We start from the raw sequence: 15,415 nt of genomic DNA, 5'->3' as shown, positions 1-15,415 counted from the left end.
GTGGCCCTTTCCCAGGCTAATGCAGGCTGTCTGGGATGGGCAATCCAAACTGGTGAAACTGTGGTGGCATGGGCAACCCAAACTGGTGAAGCTGTGGTGGCATGGGCAATCCAAACTGATGAAGCTGTGGTGGCATGGGCAATCCAAACTGGTGGAGCTGTGGTGGCATGGGCAACCCAAACTGGTGGAGCTGTGGTGGCATGGGCAATCCAAACTGGTGGAGCTGTGGTGGCATGGGCAACCCAAACTGGTGGAGCTGTGGTGGCATGGGCAATCCAAACTGGTGGAGCTGTGGTGGCATGGGCAACACAAACTGATTGAAGCTCTGGTGGCCTGGGCAGCTCAAACTGGTTGAGGCTGTGCTGATCTGGGCAACTCAAACTGATTGAAGCTGTGGGGGGAGTTTAGAGTGTCTGCAAGGTGATGATGGTAGAGCTGTCACTCCTGTGTCTCCTCTCTTCCCACCCCAGGAGTAAAGAGCCAGTTCCCCTCAACACCTGGACCAGTGTCCTGCTGGAGAGGAACGGCCGCAAGGGGGTCATGAGGATCAACAACGGCGAGAGGGTGATGGGAGAGTCCCCGGTAGGTTGATGTGCCAGGGAGAGCTCTCTGGGCTCCCAACCCTGCTCCTGTCATGTGTGCCATGAGCTGAGATGTTCCTTGGCCTGTGGCCTTTCGTGGTGTATGGCTTTAAGGGTGGAGGAGGAGTGAGGAAGGCCTGGGGAGAGAATGCTGCTGGAGAGCAGAGCCTGCCTGCCCCTCATTGCTCCATGTCTTGGCCCTGGTGCTGTAAGACATCACCTGCACCCCTCTTCCAGCTCTTCCTGCTTGTCCCCCACCACACACACTGCTGCAGCACCTTTGCTGTTGGCACACATGCCCTGATTCTTGGTTTCAGGGCTGTGTTTGACTCCCCTCCCTCCTCACACCTCTGCTGGTTTTGCAGGTCCTCAGCTGTCCCTGTTCTTGGGCCAAGCACACCAGGCAGGCTCACAGCTTGTGCTTGGTCCTTGTGGGCTTCAGCCTGTGCTTGCTGATGCTCCAGAGCCTTCCATATTGCTGGCTGTACAGGGAGCTGGGCTGGGAGGGGCTCATGGGGTGGCTGAAGCCCTGTTGCACTGCTGCTGCTTGAATCCATCAGTGCCTTCTCTCCTCTGCTTCCAAGCTGGCTCCTCCCTGTGCCCTGTCCCCTCTGTGCTTCTGTCTCTGCACAAACCACAGCTCCCTGGGGTTTCATGGCAGGGCCACTGGACTTCCTCTCAGCCACCATTCCAGCTGGGAAGCTGCTGCAGGAAAAGCCCCAGCTGCTGCTGAGCTCATCCTGCAGATTCACCTAGAGGTGCAGCAGCAGGGTTATGCAGCTTTCCTGCAGAAGAAAGGATTTCTTCCTCCCCTCACTCATCTTTGCAAGCTTCTCTCCAAGCAAAGAGAGGAACTGGACTCAAATTACACCAAGGGAGGGTTAGGTTGGAGATTAGGAACAATTTCTTTGCTGCAAGAGTGGTCAGGGGTTGGAATAGGCTGCCCAGGGAGGTGGTGGAGTCCCCATTGCTGGGGGTGTTATAACAAGGTGTGGTCATGGCCCTTGGGGACCGGGTTTGGTGACCAGGCTGGCGTTGGGCTGGTGGTTGGACTGGATGCTCTTAGAGAGCTTTACCAACCCAAACCATTCTCTGATTCTCTGACAAGGTTGCCCTCAGCTGGCAGGGTGGCAGCAGCCCTTCCTGTGCCTTCTGCACCTCCCTTTGCCCAGCCCCTCTGGGCCCTGGTTGGAGCAGTGGTGGCCTTGCAGCTCTGCACGTTGTGACGTTAGCACTGATCTCCCTTTTCTCTTTCTCTCTCTCTTTCTCTTTGCTTTCCACTTGTATTTCCCCCCTCCCCTGCTGTCTGGATCCCAGAAATCCCGTAAGGTACAGATAAGTATGACCCACTGCACCTCCATCTCACCTGCCATGGGCACATCCTTCTCTCCTCTCTGCCATTCAGCTCTCAGTGTTTCACTTCCCATCTGCCCCAGCAGCTGTAGGATCTCTGTAGCTTAGAGACAACTCATTTCTTTAGTTTGTTTGTTTTTTTCCCCTGTCCCCACCATTAATTTCCCAGCCAGTTGTTCCATTTTGTTTTGGAAGCATCTCAATTAATCTGGTCATGTTCCTTGTGTTAACTCCACAAAGCATTAGTTAGTCACCTCATATAACTGCATCTTTGCCTCCCTGCTGAGCCTCTGGGTCCATCCCAGGAGCTCAGGGAGGTTCATCAGTCCTGTTGTGTGCCCAAGAGAAACCTGTGGCTGAAGACTCACCAGGGAGGTTTTTAGTGCCCTGGAAATGGAGCAAGGGCCACGTGAGAGGAGGGAACCTGTGGCAGAAGGAGGAACCTGAGCTGAATTCTGGGCTCTGCTTTGAGCCTCTTACTCCAAGAATGACTTCTGAGGTGCTGGAAAGGGTCCAGAGAAGGGCAATGAAGTTGGTGAAGGGTCTGGAGAGCAGGGCTGGTGAGGAGCAGCTGAGGGAATTGGGGGTGTTCAGCCTGGAGGCAAAAGAGGCTGAAGGGAGACCTCACTGCTCTCTACAGCTGCCTGAAAAGAGGCTGGAGCCAGGTGGGGGTTAGGCTCTTCTCCCAAGTAGTAAAGTAACAGAGCAAGAGGAAATGGCCTCAAGTTGCACCAAAGCACTTTCAGGTTGGACTTGAGGAACAATTTCTTGCCCAAATGGGTTGCCAAGGGCTGGTCCAGGTTGCCTTGGGCAGTGGTGGAGTCTCCATCCCTGATGTTCTGCATAGACCATTCTGCTTCCTCCAGGAAATCAGAGGCTGAGGAGAAACCTCCTCACTCTCTACAACTCCCTGGAAGGAGGTTGGAGTGAGGTGAGAGTTGGTCTCTTCTCCCAAGCAAGAAGCTAAGAGGAAATGGCCTCAAGTTTGCACCAGGGCAGGTTGAGGTTGGATATGAGGAACAATTTCTTCCCCCAAAGGGTTGCCAAGGTCTGGCCCAGGCTGCCCAGGGCTGTGATGGTGTCCCCACCCCTGGAGGGCTTTCAGAGCTGTGTAGCTGTGGTGATGAGGGCCATGGTTCAGTGGTGCCCTGGCAGCACTGGGTCAGCAGTGGGACCTGATGCTCTGTGATGCCTGCACTGCTGCCCTGCTCACAGCCTCCATCAGTCCCCGTGGAGCTGGCCAGGTGCCCAGCTTGCAGCTTAGGGACACTGTGACAGCTGCTCCATCTCACCTCATCCCCTCTCCCCCCTCCAGGTGCCTCACACCTTCCTGAACCTGAAGGAGCCATTTTACGTGGGGGGTGCCCCTGATTTCAGCAAGCTGGCTCGAGCAGCTGCCATCTCCACCAGCTTCACTGGAGCTGTGCAGAGGGTAAGGACCTACTGGGCAGCTGGGGGCAGGTGTCTGGCTGGGAGCTGTGCCAGCTGCACCGGAGCAGGCTGCCCAGAGAGCCTGTGGAGTTGTCATCTTTGGAGAGATTCCAACCTCACCTGGACATTGAGATCCTGGGCAAGCTGTTCTGTGGGACCCTGCTTTAGCAGGAGGCTTGGACTGGGTGACCTCCTGAGGGCCCTTCCAACCCTCACTGTGTGTTTGATTCTGTGAGAAGAGCAAGGATGAGCCTGGGAGTGGGCTCCATGGGGGTCCATGTGCATGGGAGGGGCACACAGATGAAAAAGTGGCAGGGGCAGGTGGGGATGCATCTCAGGAGTGTGTGGGGCTTAGGGATCGATTCCCATCTCCTCCTTCCCAGCAGGGAGAGTGGCCTCTGTTCTCCTGACTGCCCTGCACAGAGGTGGGGTGCTGAAGGTCAACTCTTAGGCTTCTTCAAGGTTGCTTTCCTTGAACCTTGTCAAGCCCTGACCCAGGGATGTACCCATGCACAGGGCAGGGGCTGTGCCCCTTCACTCAGCACTGGTGAGGCCACACATTCGATACTGACCTCAGTTGGTGAGGTCACACCTAGTGGATTTGGTTCAGTTTTGGGCCCCTGACTCCAAGAAGAACATTGAGAGGCTGGAGCAGGTCCAGAGAAGGGTAACAAAGCTGGGAAAGGGTCTGGAGAACAGAGCTGGGGAGTTTCTGCCTGGAGCAAAGGAGGCTGAGAGGAGGAGACCTTCTCACTCTACAGCTCCCTAAAAGGGACAAGTGGTAAGACAAGAGGAAACAGCCTCGAGCTGCACCAGAGGAGGCTTAGGTTGACCCTGAGGCACAATTCCTTGGCCACGAGGAGCAATTCCTTGGCCACAAGGATCAGCTCCTTGGCAGTGAGAAGCAATTCCTTGGCCACGAGGATCAGCTCCTTGGCCACGAGGAGCATCTCCCTTGGCCACGAGGAGAATCTCCCTTGGCCACGAGGAGAATCTCCCTTGGCCACGAGGAGAATCTCCCTTGGCCACGAGGATCAGCTCCTTGGCCACGAGGAGCAATTCTTTGGCTGCAAGGATCAGCTCCTTGGCAGTGAGAAGCAATTCCTTGGCCACGAGGATCAGCTCCTTGGCTGCGAGGGGCGTCCAAGTCCTCCCCAAAGGGTTGAGACCTGCGGCAGGCTGCGCAGGGCAGCGGTGGATGCTCAGGGCAGCGGTGGATGCTTAGGGCAGCGGTGGATGCTCAGGGCAGAGGTGGATGCTTAGGGCAGCGGTGGATGCTTAGGGCAGCGGTGGATGCTTAGGGCAGCGGTGGATGCTTAGGGCAGCGGTGGATGCTTAGGGCAGCGGTGGATGCGCAGGGCAGCGGTGGATGCGCAGGGCAGCGGTGGATGCTTAGGGCAGCGGTGGATGCGCAGGCAGCGGTGGATGCGCAGGGCAGCGGTGGATGCTCAGGGCAGCGGTGGATGCTCAGGGCAGAGGTGGATGCGCAGGCAGCAGTGGATGCGCAGGGCAGAGGTGGATGCGCAGGCAGCGGTGGATGCGCAGGGCAGCGGTGGATGCGCAGGGCAGCGGTGGATGCGCAGGGCAGAGGTGGATGCGCAGGCAGCGGTGGATGCGCAGGCAGCGGTGGATGCGCTGGGCTGAGGGTCGGCTGCTCTGCGCGGTGCCTTCACTGCGCTTCCTCTCGCTCGCTCCCGCAGCTCTCGGTCAAGGGCGTGCCTGTGCTGAAGGAGCAGAACATCCGCAGCGCCATCGAGATCTCCCCGTTCCGCGGCCACCCCTGCACGCAGAAGCCCAGCCCCTGCCAGCACGGGGGCAGCTGCAGCCCCCGCCTGGAGAGCTACCAGTGTGCCTGCCAGAGGGGCTTCTCCGGGGCTCACTGCGAGAGAGGTGAGGCTGCAGGGCAGGCTGCACAAGGGCCCTCGCCCCTTAGCTGCTCCCACGCCTGGCTGCTGCCAGCACAGGGCTCCTGCCGAGCCTGTGGCTGCTGGGAGGGACCCAGGAGAAGCAAGCTGTGGCATTTTACAGGCAGCTGCGAGGTCAGGGCTGTGCCATGGCTCAGAAATGCAGTGGGACCCTGCAGTGCTGATGCCCAGCGCTGGCTCACCCAGCCCTGTTGTCACCTCCCAGTGCTGCACTCTCGCCCTGGCTCACGCTGAGGTGGCCTGGGGCAGGGAAATGTGGTTTGGTGCTGTGGCAGGTTGACCTGGAGGGCTACCTAGCCCTACCTTGGGCCACCCCCCAGCCCAGGCTCCTCCCCACCTTCAGCCAGGAAACCACCAAGGCTGCAGATTTCCTGACAGCTGCCTGCCAAACAAGGAGCTGCTCCAAGCTCCTGGGTTCTAAATGCCACAGCAAAGCTTCCTGAGGGCTTGCTTAGGAGTGCCACAGTGCTGGCCCTGCCCCCTGGTCACCTGGGCAGTGTGAAGGGGCAGTCCCTACTCTCCAAAGCTGGCCATGCCATGCTGTGGTGCCTGACAGCTCTTCTTTCCCCCCCCACCTCCAGTGATCATCGAGAAGGCTGCTGGAGATGCAGAGGCCATTGCTTTTGATGGCAGGACCTACATGGAGTACCACAATGCTGTGACCAAGAGGTAACCTGGCTGCTGAGCTCACCCCGGGGGTCACACAAGGAGCTAGGGCTGGACCAAGCTCCAAAGCAAGGAGTTAGGGCTGGAGCAAGGTCCAGACAAGGAGTCAGGGCTGGACCAAGCTCCAAAGCAAGGAGTCAGGGCTGGAGCAAGGTCCAGACACGGAGTCAGGGCTGAACTGAGCTCCAGAGTAAGGAGTCAGGGCTGGAGCAAGGTCCAGACAAGGAGTCAGGGCTGAACTGAGCTCCAGAGTAAGGAGTTAGGGCTGGAGCAAGGTCCAGACAAGGAGTCAGGGCTGAACTGAGCTCCAGAGTAAGGAGTCAGGGCTGGAGCAAGGTCCAGATAAGGAGTCAGGGCTGAACTGAGCTCCAGAGCAAGGAGTCAGGGCTGGAGCAAGGTCCAGACAAGGAGTCAGGGCTGAACTGAGCTCCAGAGCAAGTAGTCAGGGCTGGAGCAAGGTCCAGACAAGGAGTCAGGGCTGAACTGAGCTCCAGAACAAGCAGTTAAGGCTAGAGCAAGGTCCAAGCTTGGATCAAAGAAGTCCAAGTGCAGTCCTCCAAGAGAGGCAAGCCAAACTAAAGCTGCCTACCCCTGAAGCTGCTGCTGGCAGAGACTCTTCCCCAGATCAGCAGTGCCAGGCCAGCTTCAGGTCTGGATGCTCTCAGTCTGCAGTGTGTGGGCCACCTCCTGGGTTAGCAGAGTCTGGTTTGGGAGTGGGATGAAGCTGATCTGAGCATAGCCAATGAAGATGGTTGATGTGGCCTTCTTTGCTCCTGGTGGGTGCCTTTCTTTCTCCACATGCCCAGGAATGTGTGGTGAGCTGTAGTGAGGAGAGAGGCAGCTCTGTCTGTGTTTAATTCCTGCCTGCCTGCCAGTTCCTTTGTGTCCCTGGCTGCCTGTGCAGCAAGAGTTGGTCCATCACTGCTGAGGGGGCCTGGCTTGGCACCTCTGGCATCTGCTGAACCCTCAACTCGTGGGCTAGGGATGTGTTTCTGGGCCCTGTGGTGTTTGTGGCTGCACTGGTCTCTGGGGCTCCTCTCTCAAGATAAGCAGAGCTCCACAGCTGCTGATACCCAGCCCAGAGCTGGAGGATTTCTGCCACAGGACACTCTTGATCCACTGTGCTCTGGCTCAGGACCTCTCCTCGGTGTTGTGCTTCTGTGTGAGCAAAGGATCCACCTGCCATGGTTCATTCCCAGCTCCATGGCACTGGCACAGGGCTCTGCCCATCTGTCTCTTACCCCTCAGGTGTCTGTGTTGAGCTCTTTGCTGCTGTCTGTCTGTCTGTCTCTTCTCAGTGTCCTTGTTTCTCTGTTTTCAAGCCACCTGACCAATGAGATCCCTGCGTAAGTACAGAGCTCCACTGCCCATCTGCCCCCCCCCATCTCCCATTGACACCCCAACCACCAGTCCTCTGCAGGGGAGCACAGGGCAGGGGTGGGAGGAGGAACAGGGCCACTTTCCAGGAGCAGATGTCCCCTTACAGGGTGAGGAGGACCTTGGGGTGCATTAAGAAGAGTGTTGCAGCAGGTCAAGGTTCTCCTGCCCCTTTGTCCTGCCCTAGTGAAGCCACATGTGGAATATTGTGCCCAGTTCTGGACTCCCCAGTTCAGGAGAGACAGGGAACTGCTGGAGAGAGTCCAGCAGGGGATACAAAGCTGCTGAGGGGCCTGGAGCAGCTCTGTGAGGAGTAAAGGCTGAGAGGCCTGAGCCTGGAGAAGAGCAGCCCCAGAGAGGATCTGAGCAACGTTCAGCAGCAGCTAAAGAGTGGGGGCAAGAGCCTGGGGCCAGACTCCTTTCAGTGGTACCCACAAACTGCCACCCAGGAAGTTCCATCTGAAGAGGAGGAGAAACTTTTTCACTGTGAGGGTGCTGGAACCCTGGAGCAGGCTGCCCAGAGGGGTTGTGGAATCTCCTTCTTTGGAGAGATTCCAAACCTGCCTGGCAATTGTGATGCTGGGCAAGCTGCTGTGGGTGCCCCTGCTTTGGCAGGGGGATTTGGACTGGGTGGGGTCCCCTTCTAACCCCCACCACGCTGGCATTTTCTGATTGCAGCTCTATCATCTGCAGAGGGAACCTAACCCAGGCAAGGTGCAGCAGGAGCAGCTCTGCTGCAGTCAGATGTTGTCCCAGCAGCATTCTGCATCTTGACCTGGCTTGGAGCAGTTGGGCAGAAAGGGAGGAAGTTCTTTTGACACAGCTCTTGTGTCAGTGGCAAAAGCTTTGGTGGTGGAACCAAGGGGCTGCTGATTCTGCCCTGGTTCCTGCAGTGAGAGTGTGGCATTGAAGAGGCCAGGCTGGGTGCCAGGGGGATGGTCTCCAGCCAGTCATGTGCAGTGCAGCCAAGGGAGCAGAAGGAGGAGCTGGGCAGGTGAATGGGGAGAAGGACTTCTTCCCTAGAGCAATCTTGATTTGCTGTCTGGCTGCCTTGGTGAGTGGCAGGAGCAGAAGCACAGGTTCCTGCAGCTGAGTTCCTCACTCTGGAGGAGATTTGGGAGTGCCACCTGCCTGTCCCACCCCCATTTCACCTCATTTTCTACGAGCTGGGCTCAGGCAGGAGCTCAGGAGGCTGAGCTGGGTGCATGCATGCATGTCCAGCACCTGAGCAGCAGCCACAGAGCCCCCCAGCTGCATGCTCACAACACTTTGGGGCTTGCTCTGGCGTTCTGGAAAGGCCTTGCTAGGAGCCAAGCATCCTCCAAAGCCAGGCAGTGCCCTGCAGCAGCGGCAGTGGCCATGCCCAGCTGTCCCTCTGCTGTCCCTCTGCACAGACGTGACCCCTGCAGCTGAGCAGAAACCTGCCACCTTTGTGCCCTCCCTCCTGCCTCCTCCCTGCCCGAGCCAGCCTATTTTGGCTCTGCATGTCCCATCCTGCAGAGAAGCTCAGCAACCCTGCCCAGCTCCTCTGCTGGCATTTGGCAGCAGCTCGCCCCGGCCCTGCCAGGGCTGCAGGTCCCATTGGGTTGTCCATAAAAAGGAGCTTCTCCTGCCTGCAGGCAGGCACTGGGGTGTGCCCTGGGCAGGACTAACCCTGCAAGTGCTCTTCTGGGCTCTGCTGGCTGTGACCTGCCCACCCCATCTCTTTTGGGGCTGCATTCTTATACAGACACCAAGGGGGAGCTGGCTGCAATGCCAGGCTTGCAGCACCCAGCTTGTGGGCAGTGCCAGCAGGACAGCTGGAGCCCTGGATTTCCCCTTCTCCCTGCATCTCCTGCTTCCCAAGTGCCCCAAGGCTGACTCAGAAGCCTTAATGTGTCTGCCTAGATGGCAACTTTGAGGTGCTCCTCAAAAGAACCAGCCTGAGGCCTGGCCCCACAGGGCTGCCCAGGATGCTCCTGCAGAGCCATGGGCCAAAATGTTCTTTACCCCAGCAGTGCTGCCCACTCTGCCTTCCTGGCACACACATCCCAGCAGGGCAGCATGGAACACTGATACTCATGGGTCATAGAGGCTTTGAATGGTTTAGGCTGGAAGGGTCCTTAAAGATCATCCAGTTCCAGCCCTGCTGCCATGGGCAGGGAAACCTTCCACCAGCCCCAGGTTGCTCAAAGCCTGAACCAACCTGGCCTTGAGCACCTCCAGGGAGGGGGCACCCATGACCTCCCTGGGCAACCTGTGCCAGTGTCTCCCCACCTGTAAAGTATGATCTTGGAGAACATTGCAGAGCTCCTGAACCACCAGGATGGGAGCTGCTGGGATGAGATGATCTCCAGAGGTCTCTTCCAGTACTTCCCAATCTATGCTCACCTTGGCTAAGCATTAGAAGAGGTTGCCCAGGGAGGCTGTGGATGCTCCCTCCCTGGAGATGTTGAAGGCCAGGTTGGATGAGGCCTTGAGCAAGCTGGGCTAGCAGCAGGTGTCCCTGCCTATGGCAGGGGGGTTGGAGCTGGATGAGCTTCAAGGTCCCTTCCAACCCATTCCATGAACCTATGAAGCCACAACTTGCAAACTCATCTGACTGGGTTGAGGAAGCTCAGCCCCAGTGGCTTGAGCTCTCCTGCTTGTTTTGGGGGGTTGGCTCAGCTTTGGTGTTGTGCAGGGCTCAGAGCTGTCACTGCTGAGCAGGGCTGGGAGGGAAGGGTCTCCTCTGCTGCCCTGTGCTTATGGCATGCTCCCCTTTCTTCCTGCATCTAAGTCCTGAAGCTCTGGATGCTGCCCTGGAGCCCAGGTGAGTCTGTGCCAGCCTCTCTGCTCTCGTGTCTGGTGCTCTGCTCTTGCTGCCTCAGCATGTCTCTGTCTGTGGTGTCTGCTGTCTGTCCATACCTGTGGCTTTTCATTTGTGAGGGATGCAGCTCTGCAGGGGAGGAGAGCAAACACCAAGGAAGCTGCAGTGTAGAAGCAGCTCCAGCTCTGCTCCTTTGTCCCTTGGGATGGGGGGACCCATAGCCATGGGTGAGAGGGGAGAGGCTGAGTGACCACAGCTCTCCTCCAGCCCTTTGTGCACAGTGTCCCTTAGGAATAAAAAGCTGTCTCTGTTGCCTGTGCTGTCTGGTCTGTGTGTGTGCACATCAGCAGTGTGGCACAGGGCATCCCAGGGGAGTGGATGCTGAACCCACATGGCAGCATCACCTCTTGGCAGCTCCCTTTGGCCAGTTCCAAAAGGGACCAAGCTAAGCTGGGCAAATCCTGTCCTTCCTGTGTCCCTCCCTTGGGAAAGGACACCACATCCATGAGAAAGAAAAGCCTTTGTTACTCTGTGGGAAGCCTCCAGCTGCGAGGGAGATTCTTCTGCCCCTGTGCTCAGCACTGCTCAGGCCACAGCTTGAGTGCTGTGTCCAGTTCTGGGCTCCTCAGTTCAAGAGAGATGTTGAGGTGCTGGAAGGTGTCCAGAGAAGGGCAGCAAGGCTGGGGAGGGGCCTGGAGCACAGCCCTGTGAGGAGAGGCTGAGGGAGCTGGGGGTGTGCAGCCTGCAGCAGAGGAGGCTGAGGGCAGAGCTCATTGCTGTCTGCAGCTGCCTGCAGGGAGGCTGCAGCCAGGTGGGGTTGGGCTCTGCTGCAAGGGCAGGTCTAGGCTGGCTGTGAGGAGGAAGTTGTTGTCAGAGAGAGTGATTGGCATTGGAATGGGCTGCCCAGGGAGGTGGTGGAGTGGCCGTGCTTGGAGGTGTTGCAGCCAAGCCTGGCTGGGGCACTCAGTGCCATGGTCTGGTTGGTTGGGCAGGGCTGGGTGCTAGGTTGGGCTGGCTGAGCTTGGAGCTCTCTTCCAGCCTGGTTGATTCTATATGATTCTATATATGATTCACAGCAGACCTCCTCCTTCAGCAGCTCCATGTGAGAAGCAAACCCAAGAGCTTTGTGTCACATCTTGCAGGGGCTGATGTGTCTGAACCCTGGGCAAAAGCAGGAGGCAGCAGCTCCAGACTGTGTCTTTGGGGGTTCAAGCTGGATGCTGGGGAAAGCATTCCCAGGAGAACTGGAGCAGGGGAGGTTTAAGTTGGATTTAGGGAGATTTAGGATGAGGCTCTTCACAGTGAGGATAATGCAACACTGGAATAGGTTGCCCAGAGAGGTGGTGGAGAGTCCATCCCTGGGGACAGTCGAGGTCAAGCTTGATGGGGCCTTGAGCAATGTAACCTAGCTAAAGATGTCCCTGCTTGTTGCAGGGGGTTGGACAAGGTGACCTTCAGTGGTCCCTTCCAACCCACTGCATTCTGTGGTTCTAACTGCACAGCCCTGGCTGTCAGCAGGAGATAGAGGAGCTCCAGTCTTGGTGTTCCCAAGCTCAGCTGGGCAAAGCCACAGCTGCCCTCTTCCAGAAATGGTTGTACCCTGAGTGGGAGCTGGATAAGGGACCCCCAGAGGTTCATTTCTTTGACCATGTGGCCCAGTTTAGAGCTTCCCATCAACTAACTCCATGCCTCAAGCCTTCTGAGCAGGTCTGGGCTGCCCAGCAAAGGCTGTGAGCCCTCAGGTGCAGCAGGCAGGGGCAGTGCCTTCATCCAGTCATACCCTGAGTGGGAGTTGGGTTGGGGACCTCCAGAGGTCCATTTCTTTGACACTGTGGCCCAGTTTAGAGCTTCCCATCAACTAACTCCATGCCTCAAGCCTTCTGAGCAGGTCTGGGCTGCCCAGCAAAGGCTGTGACCCCTCAGGTGCAGCAGGCAGGGGCAGTGCCCAGGCAGAGCTGGATGCCGAAGCTCAGCTGGTTGGCCAGGAGCAGAGCAGGTCGAGCCACTGAGCTGCCTGGCTGCCTGCTGCTGCTTTCTGCAGCTTTTAACTCTTGCTCTGTCTCCTGGTGCAGCGAGAAGGCCTTGCAGTCAAACCACTTTGAGCTGAGCATCAAAACCGAAGCCACCCAGGGGCTGATCCTGTGGAGCGGGAAGGGGCTGGAGCGCTCCGACTACATCGCCTTGGCCATCGTGGATGGCTTCGTGCAGATGACCTACGACCTGGGCTCCAAGCCAGTTGTCCTCAGGTCCACAGTCCCAGTCAACACCAACCAGTGGATACACATCAAAGCATACAGGTATGCCTTGGCCCAGGGAGCCTCAGGGAGCTCAACAGGAGCAAGCGCAGGGTCCTGCGCCTGGGACGCAACAATCCTCACTGCTGCCAAGGGCTGGGGGAGGAGGTGTTAGGGAGCAGCACTGTGGAAAGGGACTTGGGGGTGCTGGGGGATGAGAAGCTGGGCATGAGCAGGCAGGGTGAGCTTGCAGCACAGAAGGCAAATCATAGCCTGGGCTGCATCAAAAGCAGTGTGGCCAGCAGAGCCAGAGAGGGGATTCTGCCACTTTGCTCTGGTGAGACCTCACCTGGAGTGCTGCATCCAGTTCTGGAGCCCCTGGGACAAGAGGGCTATGGATGTGCTGGAAGGTGTCCAGAGAAGGGTCATGAGGATGAGCAGAGGGCTGGAGCTGCTCTGCTATGAGGACAGGCTGAGGGAGCTGGGGATGTTCATTCTGGAGAGGAGGAGGTTCTGGGGGGACCTAATAGCAGCCTGCCAGTAGCTGAAGGTTGGAGAGAAGCTGTTTGCAAAGGCCTGCAGGTGCTTCTGTGCTCCACAACCTCCCTGGAGATGTTCAGGACCAGGTTGGATGAGAGCTTGAGCAACCTGAGCTGCTGGGAGATGTCCCTGCCAGTGGTTGAGGGTTGGACTTAGATGATCTTGTAGGTCCTTTCCAACTCAAAACCATTCTCTGACTCACAGCTGTGGCTTCCTGCCCTGTGGTCCCCACAGGTCACCCTTCCTCCTGGATAAGAATAGAGGAGAGGCATGTGGGCAGTTGGAGGGACACATGTTGTGACAAGCCTGGAAATGTCAAAGGGACAGGCACTAGGAAGGGCCCAAGGTCTTTGATTTGAGCTGCCTGAGGGTTTGACATTCTCTTCATGTTGAGCTCAAGCTGTCCTTTTTATTGGTGCTGGGAGTGGTGAGCAGATCACACAGCCAGGAATGCCAGGGATTGCTGCTGCTGGGGCTGCAGGGGCTGAGGGGAAGCTGTGGGATGCACAAGGGACGTGTATGGCATCCCTGGGGGAGGTGTTGGACCAAGGACCACTCTGTGCTACAACTGCCTGCAGGGAGGCTGTAGCCAGGTGGGGTTGGGCTCTGCTGCCAGGCAACCAGCAGCAGAACAAGGGGACACAGCCTCAAGCTGTGCCAGGGCAGGTTCAGGCTGGATGTTAGGAGGAAGTTGCTGGCAGAGAGAGTGATTGGCATTGGAATGGGCTGCCCAGGGAGGTGGTGGAGCCTCCATCCCTGGAGGTGTTGCAGCCAAGCCTGGCTGGGGCACTTAGTGCCATGGTCTGGTTGGTTGGGCAGGGCTGGGTGCTAGGTTGGGCTGGCTGAGCTTGGAGCTCTCTTCCAGCCTGCTTGATTCTATATGATTCTATATATGATTCACAGCAGACCTCCTCCTTCAGCAGCTCCATGTGAGAAGCAAACCCATGAGCTGTGTGCCACAGCTTGCAGGTCTCTTCCAACCTGCTTGATTCTATGATTCTGTGCTGCCTGCATCTCTGCACCTCACTCCTCTCCAGGAGGAGCCCAGCTGATGGTGCCCAGTTGGCTGCAGAGCACTTCTAATCATCTCCTCTTTCTTCTCTTGGGAGCAGGGTACAAAGAGAAGGTTCCCTTCAAGTTGGCAACGAGGCCCCCATTGCTGGCTCTTCTCCACTTGGTGCCACACAGCTGGATACAGATGGGGCCCTGTGGCTAGGTAAGTTGGCTTGGCAAGGGGGAGCAGCTTCTGCAACCCCTTCATGAGGGGCTCAGAGGAGAAGCTGAGAGAGGCTGAGGGAGCTGGGGGTGTGCAGCCTGCAGCAGAGGAGGCTCAGGGCAGAGCTCATTGCTGCCTACAGCTGCCTGCAGGGAGGCTGTAGCCAGGTGGGGTTGGGCTCTGCTGCCAGGCAGCCAGCACCAGAAGAAGGGGACACAGCCTCAAGCTGTGCCAGGGCAGGTTGAGGCTGGATGTTGTTAGGAAGTTGTTGTCAGAGAGAGTGATTGGCATTGGAATGGGCTGCCCAGGGAGGTGGTGGAGTGGCTGTGGCTGGAGGTGTTGCAGCCAAGCCTGGCTGGGGCACTTAGTGCCATGGTCTGGTTGGTTGGGCAGGGCTGGGTGCTAGGTTGGGCTGGCTGAGCTTGGAGCTCTCTTCCAACCTAAACCATTCTCTGATTGTCCCACTTGACTCCCTGTGCTGTCTGTCTTGCAGGGGGACTGGAGAAGCTGAGTGTGGCTCACAAGCTGCCCAAGGCCTACAGCACAGGCTTCATTGGCTGCATAAGGGATGTGGTTGTGGACCGCCAAGAACTGCACCTGGTGGAGGACGCTTTAAACAACCCCAGGATATTACACTGCTCAGCCAAATAGAACCCCCCCAGGGACCCTTCCTTCTCCTCCCCTCCCTCCTGCCTATTGCTGTAATTATTTTCTATTTTTGTAAACTTATTGCTTTTTATATTGTTTTTTTTTTTGGGGGGAGGGGGGGAGGGGAGGGAGGGGAAAATGAGGGGAGGGAGGGAGGAAGAAAGGGAGGGGAAGAAAACAAACAAACAATCAAAAGAAAACAGCAAACCACCTTTTCTTGTGGGTTATTTGTTGGGTTGCAGTTTAATCCAGGTCAGTCAGACTCTGATCAAACAGCAGCAACCAAGGACTAAACCTTTTGTTGGGTTGCAGTTTGTCCAGGTCAGTAAAACAGCAGCAACCAAGAACTAGAAACGTTTTGTTGGGTTGCAGTTTGTCCAGGTCAGTAAAACAGCAGCAACCAAGAACTAAACGTTTTGTTGGGTTGCAGTTTGTCCAGGTCAGTAAAACAGCAGCAACCAAGAACTAAACCTTTTGCTGGGTTGCAGTTTGATCCAGGTCAGTAAGACCGCAGCAACCAAGGACTAGAAACCTTTTGTTGGGTTGCAGTTTGATCCAGGTCAGTAAAACAGCAGCAAGCAAGAACTAAACCTTTTGTTGGGTTCAGTTTGTCCAGGTCAATCAGACTCTGATCAAACAGCAGCAAGCAAGAACTA

The 15,415-nt window shown here is 57.1% G+C and overlaps 1 protein-coding gene across 10 annotated transcripts in view; it reads left to right on the top strand.

Moving 5' to 3' along the window:
* The window catches only part of AGRN (agrin), a 147,950-nt gene extending 133,100 nt beyond the window's left edge, over window positions 1-14,850 (top strand). For 5 of the 10 annotated variants that reach the window (XM_064172098.1, XM_064172096.1, XM_064172102.1 and 2 more), the window contains 10 exons: window positions 471-582; window positions 1,899-1,910; window positions 3,250-3,366; window positions 5,066-5,255; window positions 5,872-5,959; window positions 7,279-7,302; window positions 10,092-10,124; window positions 12,194-12,418; window positions 14,008-14,111; window positions 14,605-14,850. In XM_064172098.1, the coding sequence (XP_064028168.1) occupies window positions 471-582; window positions 1,899-1,910; window positions 3,250-3,366; window positions 5,066-5,255; window positions 5,872-5,959; window positions 7,279-7,302; window positions 10,092-10,124; window positions 12,194-12,418; window positions 14,008-14,111; window positions 14,605-14,762 (1,063 nt within the window). In that variant the 3' untranslated portion in view covers window positions 14,763-14,850. The remainder of the gene's footprint in view (window positions 1-470; window positions 583-1,898; window positions 1,911-3,249; window positions 3,367-5,065; window positions 5,256-5,871; window positions 5,960-7,278; window positions 7,303-10,091; window positions 10,125-12,193; window positions 12,419-14,007; window positions 14,112-14,604) is intronic. The other 5 variants (XM_064172099.1, XM_064172105.1, XM_064172104.1 and 2 more) reach the window with 3 other exon arrangements.
* The last annotated feature ends 565 nt before the right edge of the window (window positions 14,851-15,415 follow it).

Source organism: Pogoniulus pusillus, chromosome 36 (genome assembly GCF_015220805.1).
Source record: "Pogoniulus pusillus isolate bPogPus1 chromosome 36, bPogPus1.pri, whole genome shotgun sequence".
Classification (NCBI taxonomy): Eukaryota; Metazoa; Chordata; class Aves; order Piciformes; family Lybiidae; genus Pogoniulus; species Pogoniulus pusillus.
Note: the sequence above shows the minus strand (reverse complement) of the source record. Positions and strands in the feature narration are given on the sequence as shown.